The sequence below is a fragment of the Eretmochelys imbricata genome, chromosome 5 (genome assembly GCF_965152235.1).
Source record: "Eretmochelys imbricata isolate rEreImb1 chromosome 5, rEreImb1.hap1, whole genome shotgun sequence".
Classification (NCBI taxonomy): domain Eukaryota; kingdom Metazoa; phylum Chordata; order Testudines; family Cheloniidae; genus Eretmochelys; species Eretmochelys imbricata.
This window is the reverse complement of record NC_135576.1, coordinates 27240595-27261076: the sequence shown is the minus strand read 5'-3', so window position 1 is coordinate 27261076 and position 20482 is coordinate 27240595. Positions and strand designations below refer to the sequence as shown.

The 20482-nt window shown below is 42.4% G+C and overlaps 1 protein-coding gene across 1 annotated transcript in view; it reads right to left on the bottom strand.

The window, feature by feature from the left end:
* EGFLAM (EGF like, fibronectin type III and laminin G domains) overlaps nt 1-20482 on the bottom strand; it is a 125584-nt gene that overhangs the window by 66067 nt on the left and 39035 nt on the right. The window contains exons 5-7 of the mRNA XM_077816255.1: nt 18442-18559; nt 17794-17929; nt 3467-3633 (exon numbers count right to left, since the gene is read on the bottom strand). Coding sequence (XP_077672381.1) covers nt 3467-3633; nt 17794-17929; nt 18442-18559 — 421 coding nt within the window. The remainder of the gene's footprint in view (nt 1-3466; nt 3634-17793; nt 17930-18441; nt 18560-20482) is intronic.

The window sequence follows — 20482 nt, the reverse complement described above, 5'->3', positions numbered from 1 at the left end:
AAAATTTCCATCAGCTCTAAGAGTGAACAATGTGCTTTTGTGTGTTGAATCTGAATAATATTGTAGTGGCTTCTTGCACAATGCATAAGATAACATGCCAGTTGTACTAATGCTAGTGTACTCTTGCTATAGGAGGCGGACAGTGCAGTATTTACACTTACTGGTAAATTTTCAAATTATTGCACCAGTAAGTAGGAGAGTTGTGCCTGAATCTACAGTGTGAACATATTTCCAGTATAAGAACACATTTATGTAATAATTTAAATCTCGGCTCTATTACCAAGTAAGGTGACAGATTACAAAATTTACATGCCTTTTGTAAAAAGATTTAAACGCTTGTTTTACACAAGTACAAATCAGAGGTCATGTCGCATCACATGTGCATGCACAACTGTTCTTAGAATTGGAAAAATGGCAGTGGGGGAGGGGTAAGAAACATCATGTGGCAGTGATGGGACAAGTTAGGATCCCAAGTACCAGTGCAACGTGATATCCTCTAGAACACGAGTAAACAGTAGTCAAGTAAGCATCAGAAGCAGGAAAAAAAAAAGAACTACATATTTTCAGTGTCTAAATTCTCTCCCTACACAACGTGGTCTGGGATTAATTTATTGCTATATTCTTAGTCCACATTAAAAAGCCTACCTTTAACTTCCAGGACCAACTAAGGAGGGTTTTGAACTTGTCTGGTCCCTACTTTTGCATGACTGCAAAGACAAACAATTATTTAACTTGGGCACTTTAAATAAATCTAATGATTAATGTCTCTATGAGTGTCTTGGACACTGTAAGTTAAGTTACTATTATTATTCTGAATAGCAGTAAACTGGGATGTATAGATATAGGAACATTGCACAAAATGGGCACACACAGCGTTGGAGAACCCACTGATAAACCCTAGTGACAGTACAAGGGACGATAGATAATGACGGTAACAGAACATCACTGTTTGCCCATGCACTGGACATTGGAGCGGAGAGGCACTGGAGACATAGGAGAGATTTTCAATGGCACAAATGGCAGTTAAGTAGCCAACTCTCACTGACCTTCAAATGGAAATTGGTTGCCTATGAGCCATTTTTAATCTTTGAAAGTCTCACCCCAGCAGACTCTAGGAGGATGTTACCATCGTTGGCCATCGGTACAGAGAACGAATGGAGGGTTTCACATATACTGGCTTTGTCAGCAGCTTTTTCAGCCTGTGTGGGCCAGGGGCACTGGAGCAATATAGTGGGGGTGCTGAACACCACTGAACACAAGTGTAAACACTGTATATGATGGAAGCCATGCATTTAGTTGTTATTATTACTTCAAGACAGGGTGTGCAGCACCCCTAGTTTCACACACCCCACCCCCCATGGGGAATTGTAGTGGTGCACAGTGACCAACATCCTCACTCTGCAGGGGTCCTGGAATTGGCCAGTGCATCTCCCAAAATGACCAGCACTGGCCAGACAAGGGATATGGCTGCAGTGGCCAAGGGAACTTTAGACAGAGGGGCTCCTATGGGATCTTGTCTGCATTTGAAAGGTGCTCTCCCCTAACGGAACTCCCAAACATTGCCTGCCCTCCCCTAGTGGTGAACAGCCCCTCATGCATAGCTGCTCCGACCGGTGCAAAGGGGATGCAATTTCCACCACCTGTGGCAATCAGGATGAAGTAAGCTCAGACAGTGCAATGTGCTACCAGTTTAAAATTTCAGTTTTTCAGATCCCTCCAAACATCCCTGGCACAATAACTCCACAGAAGCCACTGGAGTTACACCAGGGATTAATTTGACCCAACTATGTATCCCCAGCCTTTCTGATACAAACAATTTCATACAGAACCATTGCTCTAGCTCTCTACAAGAAAGGCAACTTCCAGTTTTCAGACTCGTAAAGGAAAATAGCCTCTACTAGGTTTGCCAATTAAACTGTTAGCTGAGTACTGCATTAATAAGCCCAGTAGGAAGTCAATCCTATCCTTATTAGCAGAGCTAAACACTTTATCTTTTCTTACAAAAGAATGCAGACATTCATGTTGAAAGATAAACAGGAAATAGATGAGCACACACCTGGGTCTGAAGCGGAGGAAGCTTACCTTTCGGGATCTAAGAATCAGGGATCCCATGGAGCATACTATACTTTAGAGGTTTCCATGAACATTCAGTTCAGAAGTTGAACTTAAAGTATAGCAGCCTCAGAAAATAAACACTGCACAAACAGTTCAAGGGATCCAATTTACCAGCAAGAAAAAGACCAAGGAGTGAAAAGCAAAACTAACAGTGAAATGAGATGATTAATGACAAAATGAAAGGACTCACAAGTAAGGATATAAACCTAAGGGGCTTGAAAATCAATCCTCAGTGGGTTAAAAATACAGTCTGTAAGACCCACACCAACCTCTAAAGCTGAGGTCTACATTTACACAGCATACAATTGTTTGCGGCTATTGTGCCTCACCAAATACAAGCCTGACCTAAAGACACAACTATATCCCCCAATATCATTTGGCCTTTTGTAATAATTTAATTACAGACAATTTTCATTCCCATGCATGTGCGAGAGCCTGTGGCAGAGGCAAGGGCTGAGCAGTGAGCACCCCCCGGCACATTGGAAAGTCGGCGCCGGTAGCTCCAGCCCCGGAGTCGGTGCCTATTGAAGGAGCCGCATGTTAACGTCTGAAGAGCCGCATGGGGCTCCGGAGCCACAGGTTGGCCACCCCTGCTCTATAGGTCTAATAACAAGCTGTTTAAAGGTATTTAAACTTGATTCTTCTTGGAAGTTCCCAGCCCTCCTTTATGACTGTGAAGACTGTAGGTGCTTAAAGGCAGCTGGATGTATGGGGTTATTAAAATCCCCTCTCAAAAAACCCACAAACAAACAACATTATAGGAAGACCGGGTTGTGGGTGATTATTTAAATGGTGTTTGAATGCAGTTCTGCCTAAAATATAACCTTCTCCATGCAGTTTCCAATCAAAAGGGTATATTTACATGTTCATACTAATAGTCCTGTATCTGTGCTTAAAAGTGCAAGATCCTCAGTCCTTCTCACATAGCAGTATAGATTTGCTTTGGTCTTTTTGAGTTGTTTGAATTATGTATGCAATATACACAATTCAATTTTAAAGAACTGCAAAAAATGTGAGCAATAAACTTGTCTGTCTTAATTCTCCCTGTGACATTCGCTTATCAATTCTGTATGAAGTTGACACAAAAGTCAGTAAGTAGTGATCCAAAAATATCTGGCAATGACCTCTGGAGCCTGGAAACAGTATGAGACTGCTTTTGCCTATAACCTCACAGAATCTTACCAGTGGCTCAACTTTCACAGAATTCTGCAAACCTCAAAAGGAAGCACATGTGGTGTCAGGTTCAGGGTGCTTGTGTGCTTTGGTGTTCAATGAGAGTTCCTTACAACTCTGATCCTTTAAAAACTTCACTTTTAGGGTAGCCTTAATTAAGAAAAGGTATGCTACTCACTGAATGTTCGGATAATGTCACTTGGACTGCTGGATAAGCTGGATCCATAGGAATTCGCTGCTCTGATTGCAAACTGGTACTTGGTGTTTGGAATAAGTCCTTTTAGAACCATGGATTCCATCTGGATCTGCTCTTTTATTACTGTCCAATTGCTGTCAAGGTCTGGCCTAGGATTAAAAACAAGATAATAAATAAGTAAAGTTAGCTGTACATGTTAATTGCCTTTAAACTGTCCAGAAGTATACAAAATAATGAGGTACAAAAAAGGCACCGGAAGGAAGTACAAAGGGCAGGGGAAGTGGGCCGGGCAGAGCTGGGGTCTATAGAGAGTCAGGGCTATTCGAGACCTCTCTCCTCCTTGCCCCAGGAGCCGAGAGCTCTATTTTACTGTTGGGCTGAGGCTGTAGTGTCTGTAAAGATGGTGGGAAGGAATCATAGGACTAGAAGGAACCTCAAGAGGTCATCTAGTCCAGTCCCCTGCACTCGTGACAGGACTAAGTATTATCTACAGTGGACCATCCCTGACTGGTGTTTGTCTAACCTGCTCTTAAAAATCTCCAAAGATGGAGATTCCACAACCTCCCTAGACAATTTATTCCAGTGCTTAAGTACACTGACAGGAGGTTTTTCCTAATGTCCAACTTAAGCTGCAATTTAAGCTAATTGCTTCTTGTCCTATCCTCAGAGGTTAAGGAGAACAATTTTTCTCCCTCCTTGTAACAGCCTTTTACGTACTTACCATGTCCCCTCTCAGTCTTCTCTTCTCCAGACTAACCAAACCCATTTTTTTCATTCTCCCCTTATAGGTCATGTTTTCTAGACCTTTAATCATTTTTGCTGCTCTTCTCTGGACTGTCTCCAGTTTGTCCACATCTTTCCTGAAATGTGGCACCCAGAACTGGATAAAATCCTCCAGTTGAGGCCTAATCAGCGTGGAGTAGAGCAGAAGAATTACTTCTCATGTCTTCTTACAACACCCCTGCTAATACATCCCAGAATTAGGTTTGCTTTTTACAACAGTTATACAGTTGACTCCTACTTAGCTTGTGATCCACCATGAACCCCAGATCCCTTTGACAGCCAGATCCCTTTACTGTAAATAACCACTGTAAATAAAATGGCACACAATGCTTTACCAGAAAGTCTTCAAGCTGTTTGTGGGGCTAGAAAGTACGTAGAAGCGAGTCCGCACACCACAGTGGAAAAGCATTTACTCATGAAAGTTGCTCTATTAAAGCCAATGAGGCTACTCATGTGAAGTAATGCTACTCAGCATAAGTAAGGGTGGTAGAATCGGAAACATAGTGTATGCGGAAATTTTTTTTCTAATTTTTCATAATTATTATAAGATCATTTAGAAGCCTGTTTCTCAATTCAAGTGTGCTATATATTTCCCCCCTTCTTTTCCTAGCCTTTTGTATGGATTTTGTGAGCACAATTTTCAAATGTGGATATCTTAATAGGACATTCAAATGCTACATTTGAATCTACAGAATGGCACATCAGGCAAGATTCTGACCTGTTTAGTAAAATTTTGCAACTTGATGTCAATGGAGTTACTCCCGACTCACACTGGTGTAACCAAGATCAGAATCTAAATTGAAAATGAATGTTTTGCTTTATGACTAAGTGTCCATTAACAAATCTCCATTGGAAAACTGGGGGTCAAATTCTTCTCTCAGATACATCAGTGTAAATCTGGAGTAATAATGGTGGGAAAGAAGAATCTGTTCTAGGTATGTCGATTCAGTAACAAGTAATACAATTCCCATCACTGCTGCGAGGAGATGCCTAGTTAAATCTTGAATCATACTTAAGGCTGCAATTCTTTCACGGAGGTCACAGAAATCATGGATTCCGTGACTTTCTGCAACCTCCGTGACTTCTGCTGTGGCAGGTGCAGCTGACTGTGAGAGCTGCACGAGAAGCTGGCCCCAGGGCCAGCTTCTCAGGCGCCCCCTGGGCAGCTGCACCTGCCACTGCTGGAGCAACCTGGGGCCAGCTGCTCCAGGAGTCCCCGGGGCCAGCCACATCGGCTGCTGCTCAAGAGGCCCCAGACAGTTGGTTCCAGGGACTGTATGAGCAGCAGCCCCAAAAGTAGAGATTTAGTGAGGGGAGTTTTTGGTAAAAGTCATGGACAGGTCACAAGCTAAATTCCCTCTAATCTGCACTGCTGCACAGCTACCTGTTAAGCCCCACACAGGGGCTCAGGGCTGCAGCAGGAGAGATGCCTCTTCCCCAGCACGGATCCTGCCATGGCAGGGAGAGGCGCCTCTCCCCGCTGGCCCCAGCACAGACCTGACCTGGACTTGCTGTGGCCGGGGGAGAGGCGCCCCTCCCCCAGGCCCAACTCAGCCCCACATGGACCTGCCCCGGACTTGCCGTGTCCAGGGGAGAGGTGTCTCCCCCCAACCCCCCAGCCCAGGTGCTGCTGCGGGGAGAGAGAGCTGCAGGGAGTCCTCTCTCCCCGCCGTAGCCCCTGGGCAGCCTGCACTCCAAACCCTTCATCCTTGGCCCTACCCCAGAGCCTGCACACCCAGCCAGAACCCTCACCCACCCACACCCCAACCCTCTGCCTCTCATCCCCAGCCCCACCCCAGAACCCTCACCCCCGCCACACACCCCAATCCTCTGCCCCAGCCCTGAGCCCCCCCCACATTCCAAACCCCTCGGCCCTACCCCCACCACATGAGATTTATTATGTGCACCGATATGGAGGTGATGTGTCACACATCACCTCCATATTGGTGCACGTAACAAAATTCATTCTGCACATGCGTGGGAAAAATTAGAGGGAACACTGGTCACAGGCCATGAATTTTTATTTATTGCCCGTGACCTGTCCATGACTTTTACCAAAAATACCCGTGACTAAGTCTTAGCCTTAATCATACTGAAAGCAGAAAGCCAAATCCTGCTTGCCTTATTCGTATGAACAGACCAGCTGAAATTAGGGGATCATTCACATGAGAATACGGCCCAAACAAAAGTTCCAGAGAAGCTAGATGTATTAACGTAATGAATTTTTTTGGAAGGGAAGCATGCATTGCATCTGCCTGTTCTGTAATTGACCTTAGGGGAGCTAGTCTGATATTTTGACACAGTCCCCACTCTTCATAAGAGTTAACTTGTACCACCAAAGAGAAAACATAATGGAAGGAAGTAAACAAATGTAAAAACCCAGAAATTTAAACATGAAGCCAGCTCAAAGAAACTCAGATTAAAGTAGCTGAAAATAAAAAAGGGAAAGAAATGACCTTCAAAATAAAATTATCCTGGTGTCCTTTACTAAGATGTCCTTCTGATATTTATTGCAGGAAATAACCTCCAAGTGCTTCCTGAATCTACTATTGTTTACAGAGGACTAGTTGCAAATATCTCCAGCAGTCTTCTAATGAAAATTATAGCACAAAACAGGCATTTTGCATTTCTTGTTTATTTGCAGCTGCAGGGAACAGAAAGTTACCATATGTTTTATTAGTCAATACAAGATTTATTGAATCATCCAGGCTTTTATGTCTTTTGTGCTAGTAGGGTGGGTGCATTAATAAAACAAGAGTTTGCAACTATTACCTGCATCCTGCTTAGGGCATAACCCAAGAGCTGGCAATGTGAATATTTGATTGTCTCACTGGGTGCCGCAAGAAGAAATCAGTTAAAAAAAAATTAAAAAATAAACCCTTCACAGAAATGCACAAGATGTGATGATTCAGCTAAAAATATTGCTTTAAATCCATCTCAATAGCAAATTTATCGTGTTAGACAGGGAAGCCAAAAGAAATTTCCTCTAAGCAAGAAGCAGGGGGAAGCCTTGGAAACTATAACCAGTTCCCCACTCTACTTTCCATGCCTGGGCCAAATGACCAAAATGAAAAAATGCAACATTTTCCAAATTAAAGATTGCTGATGCCTTTTCTTTATATATACTTCTCAATAGCAATCTCAGTTTTCCAGTACAAGTCTCGTTGGATCTAATAATAATACAAATAATTCCTGCCAATTAAAAATAGCCTTGTGGATATAATATAATGGATACAGCTACCATATGCACCAGAATGGGAATATACACATCTAAAAGGAGAAACCATGTGGAGACATAGCTTCCTGAGAGTGGATTGCAGAGATATGTTCAGTCTCCAAAGATCCTAGGCTACTGTTGACTTTTTCTAATTTTCTTTTGCAGGCCTTTCTTCTAGGGAAACAATAACAGAGGAAGAGTATTCAAACCACTAAATGCATGCAGTTAAAAACAGAGAGATTTATCACTTGACCTTTACTTTCCAGCCTGTCCTCTGTATTAACAAATCAGTATAACATGATAAAATGGCAAACAGATGGATAGAGAAACATTTGTGATAAACTCAGCTCACTATGTTCAGTGAGCCAACTTCAATGTTTTCTTGTTCTTTGGGGTTTAGAAATGTCCTGCATAAAAGTTCAGTTTATGTCAACTTTTACATCAGTAAGGCTCACTGAGAGAATAATCAGTTCTACACAGTGATGAGCTGCCAAAAGATGAAGAACAGGTTCCTTCACTCGCTCCGGGTCTTCGGCGGCACTGAAGGACCCACCGCCGAAGTTCCGCCGAAGACCCAGAGCACCGCCGATGAGTAAAAATTGCCTAAAGTTAACCATGGGCTTAAGTGTTTTCTTGTTAAAGCATTCAAAAGCTTTCTAGCTGCCTCACAGCACACTATCTGGTTCCTTGTATTCTTTAACAACCGGTTCTAACCCGGCTGCAAAATTTAACAACCGGTTCGCGTGAACTGGTGCGAACCGGCTCCAGCTCACCACTGGTTCTACAATCACTTCATACAGCTATTTTTCCTTTCTCTTGACACACTGGGAATAACCCTTTGTGCTACAATACTGTGTATAAATCTGACCCTCATCAGAGAGCTCAATACAATATATCTGTCTAAGAGGAAACCAGAAGACTTAGAGCGCCATTTTCTGCTCTTAAGTTACAGCAGTGCATCTTCAAAGCAGTGTATGGAGAAGCATGGTGTAACTGAGTGCAGGATTTGGCCAACATTAAGCACAAAGTCAAACAGAGATGTTTTAAAATATAATAAGCCACATGGTCCAAATCATTGGGATTGAGCAGATTTCACTAAGAGCTGAATTTTTTCCTGTGTGTGTCTAGAACATTTGTGTTGCTACTTTATAACATAATCTAATGTTTGATTTTTTTTTTTAATTTTAAAAAAGAAACCTTTGAACTGTAAAGAACTACAAATTCATAAGCACTTGAAATTTCTTTTTAAATGAGCTGGGAATAATTTAGTAAAATAAAACATCTGCTAATAATCCAAATTTTATAGTTCTCAGCCCTTTAAAGCCATGTTTTTACTTAGCCCAAGTAACAAGCTCAGACCTGCAAAATATTAGTTGTAATGCTCCTATACACAGTAAATAAACAAAAATTAAAGGGAATTCATATTTGCCACGAAAAAATACTCTACATATGAGGTAACTCATTATGGGGCATTATTATTGTTATTTACATCCTGCTTTTTCATTCTGTTGTGATTGTGCCTCAGAACCACAATCAGGGCCCCACTGTACTATGACAGCATTTCCCAAACTTTTGAAAGTTGAGCCCCCTTCAGGAAAATGAAACCAATCATGCCCTCAAATGACATGTTGTTATAGGCCTACCGTTCTTATTTTATATATCTTCCACAGCCCTATCTTTCCCTGGTGCACACACACACACACACACACAAATGTTTTCCAAAGATGTCATTCTTCATAATATGATACTTCTTCTCTTTTCCTGTATGGTCTGAGCAGCGACATAGTTAACAATATTGACATTAAAAGTATCATCTCTGGGCACTTGAGTTAGCACTCACTGAAATGAATGGGGTAGTTCACATGTCAGAGATATTGTTTCAGGCTCTCTGCAAACTCAAGCAGTCAGCGCTGCATTGCTTACACTCAGGTTATGGTGTGAAAGTCTTCATTACCACAGAGCTGAGGAAAACAGACCAGAATTCCTCTCCCACAGGAAATTATAATATTTCAACATTCGTTTTCATCCTGTATCAGGATGAAAAGTTGAAATCGTGGAAATTTTCAATTTGGAAGTACCAAAACATTTTGTTTAGACATTTCTATTTGAAATAAACGTTTAGTTTGGTTTGTTGAACCAAACTGCAACATTTAGCTTTGAGTTCATTCAACATTGGACTGCATTCACCTATGGTGTGATGGTGCCTCATAGGAGTTGTAGATCAGATACCTCTTGTACCCTATGGATTGGGCTCCCTGGTCAGACATCTCCCATGATGCACCCCAGTCATGTGATTCCCATGTTGTAGCACATGACTCAGTAAAAGGAAACCACAGGGAATCATGAGAGATGTAATCCAGCCAAGGAGCCTGGACCAGAAGAAAGAATGGAGGCATGAAGAATCTGAACTACAACATCCATGAGGCACTGCACCATGAAATATTTTGGTTCAGTTTAACTGAAATATTTCAATTTGGGTTGAACTGACCTGAAATAAAATATTTTGTTTTGATTTTCCCAACAGAATTTTTTTTTTGTCAAAAATCAAAATATTACTGTGTAAAATTTCAATTGTGTGGAAAGTGTATTTCCCATTAAAAACAAATGAAATATTTTCAGGGGGGAAATTTCAGACCAGTTGTACTTCACTGTACATAACAGCTAGAATTGCTTTTTTTTTTTTAAAAAAAAATGGAAGTGGAGACTCTGGAGAGCAACTGAGAAATCTGTCCATGCCTCCCCATCCAACTACTCTTTCGTGGCATGCAATACTTTATGAAACACTGTACAAACAATACAAACACAGTCCTTGTCCCAAGGACCCCTCAGTGGAAATTCTATTCTATCTTCTGTGACCACAGAGGGCTCTCTGTGTGTCTGGACTATGCAGATTCACCAGCCATTTGACCCCACAACGCGGGGATGCACCAGGCACAAGTCCTGGCTCCATGCAGCCTGGACAGAGGATTTTCCCATGGAGATTCTCACTGTGAATTCCCATTGCTTGGACTGCTCACCAGGGAAAGGATTTACACCGATATGGAGTATGGGCGATTTCTCCTTGAGTTGAGTTTTAAATGTGAGCGATGCTTTCTGTCATGGATTTAGAATAAGCACTATCATATGCACTTTCTTTTTTCTTTGCTGTAAATTATGTTCTCTTTGCATCCATGGTTACAGTGAAGAATAGATAGCTGCTGAGGGATACAGTTTACCATATTATGTCCACTGAAATAATCTGGGCTGTTAAGTGACAATTCATTACTGCAATGGAATTACAGAAACGAGGAGTTCCATTTGAAGGGAATGGAACACCAAAAGAGGTTCATTTTGGTCCCAATCCTCTTCTCAGCACCCTCCTCTGGGTGCTATGGAAATTAGGGTTACCATATTTGAACATTCAAAAAAGAGGACACTCCCCGCCCCTTCCGCACCCCCATTCCAACCCCTTCCCCAAAGCCCCCGCCCTAACTCTGTCCCCTTCCTGCCCCATTGGACCCCATCCCCAAATCCCCGCCCCCGGCCCTGCCTCCTCCCCTGAGCGCACCACGTTCCCCCTCCTCCCCGCTCCCTCCCAGCTGCGCGAAACATGCCGCAAGTGCTGGGAGCCGGGGGGAAAATCAGGCACTTTCTCGAGTGATCAACATTCACTTTCTTTCTCGAATGATCAATATTCACTCTTTTTCTTGAATGATCAACTCTTCTTTGGGGAAAAATAATAATGGCAAAATCCCGGACGTTTTTAGATATTTAAAAATTCCTCCCAGATGGCGATTTAAGAACCAAAAAGCCGGACATGTCCAGGAAAATACGGACGTATGGTAACCCTAAGGGAAATGCACAGGGGGCAGTGAGAAGGGAGCTACCCACCAGACCAGAGCCTTTTCGCAGCTGTTGCTGTAGCCTCTAGTTTCCTGCACCATGCAGCTTTCCTTCTCCCTTCTGCAGGTGTCTGAGGAGAAAACAGGGGAAAGGCCCAGCTATTGACACTCCAGACAGACCCTTACCCTCTGCTGCCAGCTGACATACCGTACAGCTCAGCTCCTGACCAAGCAACAGGTGTATGCCTACTGCATACGCCCTCCCTCAACTCCTGTTCCTACTTTGAACAGCAGAATCATCCTGGTTCACTGTCGATGGCTCCTCCATTGCCACCAACCACAGGAAAAGGGGCCAGGTTTTCCCTATACCTGGAGATTCATATTAACAAGTGTCCTCTGCATCAATACTTCCAAAAAGACTGAATGAAAGTAGATGACTCTTTAGCTGCTCACTTATTAATTGATGTATGCAGCTGAAATAGGGTTTTTTGAGTACTGAAGATGTTAGCCAAAAATGTGTACTCTGATTAACTAGTTCCTCTAAAGTTGGAAGTTCAGTTATGCACCCAATGGACTAGAGTCTTTGAATATTTCAGGGAAAGTGCCTGATTTCAGAAAATTCAGTGGAGCTGAGAAGTGTGTGTGTTAGTTACAGGCAAGTCCTTTACAAAAACCCAGCATATCTGAAGCCCAATATTTTACCTCACACAGACACGCTACTTCTCAAAATACTCCTCAGCTTGAAAATTTAAAATAATTATTCCTGCAGGCATCCAAGAAAGAAGCCACTCACCTGTTTAGGCCTACCAACTGTTTGATTACATATTCCTTAAGGACCGTACTGCTAACAGTAAGTAGATAGGTATTTTACAAGTTAGCTCTAAATCAGACTCAGATATGCTCAAGCAATTAATTTATTGTATTTCCATGAGATTTTAATCCCAAAATTGCCACCTGGATGGAATGAAGACAGTATGGTTTCCTGTCTGTGGCAGACTCCCCCCATGTTGCTTTTCTAGGATACGGGGAAGAAACTTAGCCCTGGGGGAGTGAAATGATTTAAACAATTTCATCATTTCTGCAGGCTGCTTTTACCAGCACGAGAGATTCACAGTCCAAGAAAACCAGAGACATGCATAGAGAAGTACAGCTACTGATTCTGCAAAAACAAAGTATCGGATTGGAAGAGTATTTATTTAAAACAAGGGGGGGTTGATTCAGAATACACTTTTTTTTTTTTTTACACTGGTATAATCCCATTCGACTTCACTGGTATTACTCCTGATTGATACCAGTGTAATTTAGCCTTAAAACCGTATGCAGCAAAAGAAAATGCAGGTGAAGTGAAAAGTCTATCTCAAATTGCTATTTAAGGCTTAAGGTTCACTGAACTTTCTCCAAACAAACATACTGAAGCATCCAAATATAAGAGGGTATAATCCCCAAAATGACCAAATACATTGTGAGTTTTATTTTAAAACCTCTGACTAAACAATATTATCAAAACAATGTGCTGTTAGCAAATTCTTTCCCAAAGTCTGGAAACAACTACACACTGAATTTCAATTACTCACATCTCTTGATCTATAGAAGAGAATGCAAGTATGTACTCTGCAGCTAAGTAAATTTATTCAAGAATGCATTTTCAACGTGTCAAATGGGGAATGGGATACCTGGCTTGTACTTTCGCTAATGGGCCATAGGTATTATGAAGAGATGCTGTGACGGGATGCACTTGCTCTACAGTGGATGGGGAAGAGTTAACCCTACATTGTGGGCTAAGGAAGCAATACCCCCTCAGCTCTATTGGGCATGCTCCAGTTGGGGGCGGGACCACTGGAGAGGAAGGACACAAGTTGTAGGCTCCAGCCCCAGTTGCTGGGGACAGTGCAGATGGGGAACCCAGAGACAGCAGAGATGCCCAGACCGTAGCAGTGGGAACCACGGTAGGAAGCAGCCCAGGAGAATTAGACAGTGGTCCAGTTAGTGACCTGGAACTTTGAGTCAGCGTGTTTCGGTCGGACCCCCCGCTGATTTAGTGGCACATGCTCTGACTGGGGCCCGGTGGAGAGGGAGGGCCTGGGCCTCCTTACCTAGCTGCCACCACCCTACTTTTTGTATGAAGAGGCCCCCCTTCCCCGACAGAGGCCACTTGGCCACTAGGCCTTACTGCCTCACAGATGGGGCAAACATAATGATTTTGTCCACTAGACCTTAATGCTCTGTTGACTGGGGTGAATCTATTGACTTTGGCCACTAGGCCTTACTGACATGCTAACAGGGGCAAAGCCATTGACTTAGGCCACTAGGCCTTGCTGCCTGGCTGAGTGGGGCAAATCTATTGATTTTTCTATTGACTCTGGCCATTGGGTCGCACTGCCCTGCTAATAGGGGCGGATACATTGACTTTGACTATTAGGCCTCACTGCCCTGCTAACGGGGTAAGTATATTGACTCCGGCTATGGAGGCATAAACACAGGTTACGTACACCCCGCCCCCACACCCGAGGGAAGACGGTGCGCACTCGCCCCCAGCCCTGTCACAGATGCACATAAACTTTCAGCCTCCTCTTCGCAGGACAAAGAATGAGGGTGCGAGAAGCACAATGAGTCAGAACGCAAGCAAATCCCTTTCTAACATTTCATGCTGAGTTAAAAGAAGGGGAGGGAGAGGGAAAGATTCAGATCACTATTATATTGGGAAAATAGGCAGTGGAACAATCTCCTGATAATTCTAAACCACAGCTAGCCTAACATAATGCCTATTAGACATCCTTCACTCTCATGTACTAGCTCCAAATGCAGTAATCATTGTGTCACTTCAAACCCACTAAACATCAGGCACTCTGATTTGGACGCAAAGTATCACAGAAATTCAGAACCAAACCTTCGGCATGGGGAAATCTTTTTCATTATATCTATGCTTTCTAGACTGTAACTGTGCTGTAGGAGAATCAATGTTTTGGGGGGTTTTGCAGTTTTTTTAAATTTTACAACACCAAGCTCTTAAAAAAAATCTTTAGATGTGGTTTCCCTGATGAGATGAAGCATGAAAAAAAGATGTTTTGACCTCACAGCACACAGTAGTCCAGAGGCAAATCTGTCTTCTTGCCTAATAACTTTCAGTGAAACTAATCAACATATGTTTACTTAATGGACCAAACCAAAGGAAGAGACATGCCAGTATATTGTGCCCTTACAATATGTGCAAACACAAACAAACAAGTAGCCTTGCATATAAATATGAATTTGCATACTCGCTTGGATAATTAGGTACTACAGTATGTTTGTGCATGCAAATACACAGCTGCAAGTGCAATTACACATAGCTGACCTCTCACATACTTCTTATAGCTGCAGCTCAGGGACCAAACTTACTGACCCTCTGAGCCTCATACGATAATCTTTAGAAGTTCAAGAGCCACAAGAGACTAATAACTTTTACACATGCATTTTTTTAAACATTAGCATCCTACTTACTGTATCACGGCTAATTACAGCTAGAGCTAGAGGCCTTGTGGGTCTCTATCCTGGTCATAAGTCTTTGGAAATCTGGTTGATATGTTGTCAAGGCAGTAAGGAGGAGCTCAGTCAGATGTTGATTTGTAAGGACTGCATGATGTTTCGATTTTACAAACTTCATCACAGAATACAGCGATTCACAGCAGTATGCTGTGCCAAAAATTGAAATGAGTCGCACACTATTCTTCTTGAGTTGAGGATACTTCATTCCTGGCACTTGCTTCCAGAACTGGATTGTACACTGTGATTTATGCATAATCTTTAGAGCCTGGTCTTCCTGGAGTTTCAATAGTTCCATTTCTACAGTAGATGTTTCTGTAATCACGGTTTTGGGAATCGGACACCTGTCATTGATCACATCAACCATGAATGGATTTACAAAAAAGGGGAAGCAGGATCTCAGCTTCTGCAACTCTTCAAAACTGGACTGACAGTCATTAAGCAGGCCTTGTAATTTACCTCTGTGAACTTCTACTTTGATTTCAGGGAATGTGTTTACCCTACTCTTGAGATGGGGAAAGTGGTTCAAGTTTCTTGACACTATGTCTCTTTGCAGAAGCTTTAACTTGTTCTGGAAGCTGGAGATTGTCTGAGTAAGGTCAGAAATAATCTTCCCTTGGAGTGCCAAGTTGAGAGTTTGCAGATGCTGCATAATATCAATAAAAAACATCAGATCCTGCATCCGTTGCGGATTTCCTTTTCTTCAAAGGAAAGCACTGATGGAGTTCCACAAATCTATTTAAGACATTGTTGGTTGATAAGCCCCTCACAATACAGCCGAAAGAGACATTGTTAGGTTGTCTTCAAGATCCAGCTCTTCAATGAAATTTTTGAACGGTTGATGAGTCTTCTCATTTGAAGAGATGAAATTGACAATTTCCAGGACTGTTTTTGTAATACTTTCATACTTGAAGTATCTGCCTGTGAGATGTTCACGACAGATGATGCAATGAACAGGGAGAAACTCTGGAAATTTAGGATCGTTTTTCAAAAGTCTGATAAGGCCTACTTTTTTCCCCCACCACTGCAGGTGCTCCATCTGTTGCAATACTAACAAGTTTATCCAGTGGTACATCAGCATTTGTCAATGCTTTGTCAAATGCATTTTTTATGTCAACACCACAGGTTGTTTCTTTTAGAGCCACTAAGTCCAACATTTCTTTTTTACAATTACATCCGTGGAAACATAGCAAACAAATATCACTAGTTGTGGTTTATCTTGAATATCTGTGGATTTGTCGACAGCTAGTCTGAATGCTAGAGAATTCTTTAGATCATTTTGCATCTTGCTTGCATCAGCACAGATCTGGGAGATCCGCCTCTCTGTAGCGTGGTGCGAAATTGGAATTTGCTGCATTAGTTGTTGAAGTTTTGTGTTACTTTGATCTAAAATTGCAACCACTTCTGCAATATTCTTCTTAACAAATTCTCCATCATGGACGTTTTGCACGAGTAATATTCCATGCCATAACAAAACTAGCTTCAGTCTTTGTGTCAGCTTCCTTACGGAATGCCGAAAGTAGTGTCTGTTGACTATTGAGGGGTAATTTTAAAGTGGTTAGCTTATTTTTCCTTAATTCTGATCCACGAGGATATTTAGAGGAAAAGTTATTGTGATTTGTTTCATAGTGATGTTTCAAGTTGCTCGCTTTGTAGTGAGAAAGCAATGCATTGCAGATAAGGCACAGAGGGGTCTGCCACCTTTACTAGTGAATGCAAAATCTTCCTCCCATTCTGGCTGAAAACTTCAGTTTTCTTCTTCATACTTGCATTTCTTACCATTTGATGATGTCAGTGTCACCCACAAAATTAACATAGGGTTAACACTTCAATCTATAATTATTCCACTGTGACTTATGAACAGTAAACATAGCCTGTCGTGTGCAGCATGGAAACCGATCACAGCACACAAGGTCTGCAGAGCACTAGAGTGACGCAATTTCCTGTTATAATGAGCATGTGACTCTGAAGCTAGAGCCTAGGCGCCACTTGAAGGGCTGAAGCCCCAAGCAGCAGTGCCTCTCCTCCTGTGGGGCTGAAGCCCCAAGCAGCGGTGCCCCTCCTCCTGCAGGGTTGAAGCCAAGAGCACCAGCTCCCTCCCCCAGCAGGGCTAAAGCCCCGAGCCTTGGCTCCCTGCCCCTGCAGGGCTGAAGCCCTGAGCCTTGGCCTGCTACCCGCAGGGCTGAAGCCGCAAGCTCCAGTTCTCCCTGCTGTGGAGTGAAGCCCCAAGCCTCGGCACCCTCCCATGGGGCTCGAGCAGCAAGCGCCAGCTCCACTTCCTCCTCCCCCCCAACATGGGATGAAGCCCCGAGCTCAGTGGGCCACAGTTGACCCCTTAAAAAGCCGCACGTGGCTTGCAAGCCGTGGTTTGGCCATGCCTGCTCTATTATATACTATTGCACGTTTTAGATAATTCATGGTAGGATCTCCTTGAAGGTTTTCTAATAACTTTTCATAAAAACTAGGACAGTAACAGTAAAGGAGATCCATAAAGTAAAGAGCACATAGTGGTTTGAGACCTGCGAACTCAAGATACCACCTCTTCTTATATTCTTACATGACAGCTAAAATCAGCTGAGACAATTGAGCTGACAGTCCCAGCATTTCTACCTCTGAGGGCTGGGCATTTTCAGGGGAAGGCCCTTGACTCTGGAATTCTCTTCTCCCTTTGGGCGTGAGTTTGATGACTTTCAGAGCATGTTTCAAACCCTGTTTACTCAGGCTTTCCCCAGAGGGCGGGTATTTTCTTTAAGGCGAAGGGTGGGAGTTATTGCTGACTTTATATCAATTGAGATTACTTATTTTAAATTTTAACAGTACATTTCACACAGAGCAAGAGAGAGAGAGTGATAAATGCACTATATAAAATGAATGAATAAATAATGAGGAACATCTGCACTGAATCTAATAATATATTTTGAAATACATGTAGTGCACATATACTGAAATTCAGATTCCTGATTTACCTGATAAACTCCAAGGTATAGTACTGGATTGGGGAACTTCCTTCACTGACTCCAGGTTTCCATGATAGCGCAACCTCTGAATCAGAAACTACTACGACCTGAGGCTGATAGGGTGGGTCAGGGGGCATGCATTTATCTAAGCCAAAAGAATGGCATGTAATCAGTATTAGAAAAGCAGACAGATTTTATAGACACAAAACTCCACACACACACACACACTCCTCCCAGGACCGAGAATCAGACTGGTGTTTTACCACAAAACAATCATACTTGTAAAAATTCTATGTTAAAAATATTTAAACTTAAGTACTGTACATTAATCCGATTTAGCTAGGATTCACATGCTGCATTGTAGGCAGGAAATATGCTAGAGGAAAGAGGTTTCTTTCTTCAAATGCCCTTGCAGGCATTTATAAAGGGTCCACAAGGCCCCTGGTACCTCAGGTGGCATTTATCCTTTTAAATCTTTTAACAATGTTACTGACCATTTTGCCACTACAAATACAGCCTGCCCTCTGACATGAGCAACTTTGAGCAAAACAGAAATTTTAGCTCTCGCTCTATGTTTACCTGCCAGCAAAATGAAATGTCTTGGATTAACTCTGCCTAAGCCATTTCATAATGGAAAGCTATTTACACAGATTTTACCTTGGGATAAGGTTGTGATGTCTCTGGGCATGCTGGGTCGTCCTTTTCCTGCCCAGCCATAAGATCCTACACTAACGCGGTGTGGAGTGTTTGGCTTTAAATCGCCAATAACAACATCCTGTCAGAGACAAGAAAAAGAAGATACAAAAAAGTAACAGATCTGTTTCATGTTACTGAAAATGACATTGTGTGCTATGCTGCTTGGATGAGATATCTTACATTAATATCTTACATGATATTTTCCATGCAGGCCCCTAGGAAAATTGCAACAATGCCAATTCAGTACACAAACAAAACACACAAACAAGGTCACGGGTTTCCTGACAAGCTGCAGTTTTACCCCACAGGGATCTACAGAACTGACCTAGACCCATTTCTCAGCATAATTCTGAAGTCTGAAGAAAGTTTTTATGGAGCTCACAGTCACACACTTTGGCTGCTGAAATTTAAGTCGCATACATTCCCCTCTTGAGCCAAATGCTGGAGTTCATCATCTGTTTCCAGGGGGCTGTTGGTGCTTCTGATGGTGAAGAAATGTGTGACCTCTCCTTGTACACAGATCAGGAACCAATGGAAGCAGATGCCCCCTGAAATTTTCCTCCCACACTACTCTGCTAATGCTATCAAACGTGACCTGAAAGGAGTGCCTCCCTTTATGGAAGACCAAGGACTTACTTGTTTCTGTGTCACCATCACAGGACAGGTTAACCCAAAGGCAAAACTGTCAACTGCCATATGTAAGGCATTGCTGAGCTCTGCATATGATAATTTTGTTATTTGTGATGCTGTTTAAGACTCCCAGCATGATCAAGTATTTAATCTCGGTGTCTGGTCCATTTCAGAACATATACTACCAGTCAGCTGGAGCTATTCAGATCTCATATTTTGGCTCAGCCAAACATTAATAAAGATTGGTCCATGTGCAAAATTCAGACCCTGGTCTGGGTTTGGATCTCAAAAACCCTAGAAGTTGGGGAGCTCTTGGATATGGGTTTTGATTTGGGCCCATCTCCAATTGTTTCACTGGAAACCATAAATGACACCTCAGGTGACACCTCAGTTCCAAAGATTAACGAAAGTATTTACATAAAGGCAATAATTGGACTGGATGATTTTATTATATGAAACATTATATGTACATACACACACATATATGCACTTCTAAAGAGTCATCCAGATATTTAAAATATCACTCACAGTGCATGGGAAAATTCAGAGAGCTCTTTTCCCCTGAAGCTAAGAGAAACTTGAAATAGTATTTCCAGGTGCAGCAAGCTAGTGAAAGATCCTAATACTTTATTATCTGCCAGCCTCCTGATACCGGTCTTTCTAATAAGCTTTCTTTTATTCCTGTGGGTAAATACTGTACTAGTCCAATAGTTCTACTGCCTGTTATTGCTACCTCCAGTCCTAATCTGCAGTGAGCTCCAGAGAGGTAGACACCATAAGCTCATGCACAGTCCAATTGATCGGACAGCTTGTGGTGAGTCAGGGTTTTAGTCTAACGTTAGAAAGTCAGTGCAATTATGTGAAGTGCTTTTAAAGCAAGTTAAGATATTTATATGGATCTGGACTGAGTTCCACCTTCTTGTACTATTAATGCATCTTAAAAAATTTGCTGTGTTGTGATACTAGAGGTATAGTGGACTGAAATCTCTATTGCAGTACATTGGCTCTGTCGCAGGTACTATAGCAAGGTATGCCAAAGTTTAAACGGCATACGATGGGGCAGAATTTGGCCTTCTGTTTTATTAAAACATTATGGTTCTTACTGATGTAAATGAGAGAAGCTCTGTTGACTGCAATGGAGCTATGTCAATTTACAACAGTGGAAGATCTGGCCAAAGACAAGCTTTGCAAGGCCTAACTTTGAATCTATTACAAAATGTATTTCTCCTGTCAGGGTACACAAGCTCATAGCTATTCGTTGTTCTCCAAGTTCAGGCACTTGACCTAGAAACCTTCCACCTCTAAAGCCTGCCTATTCTTTTTTTAGGACCAAGTCCACAGGCTTACACGTGTGCTTAATGTGTAACATGTG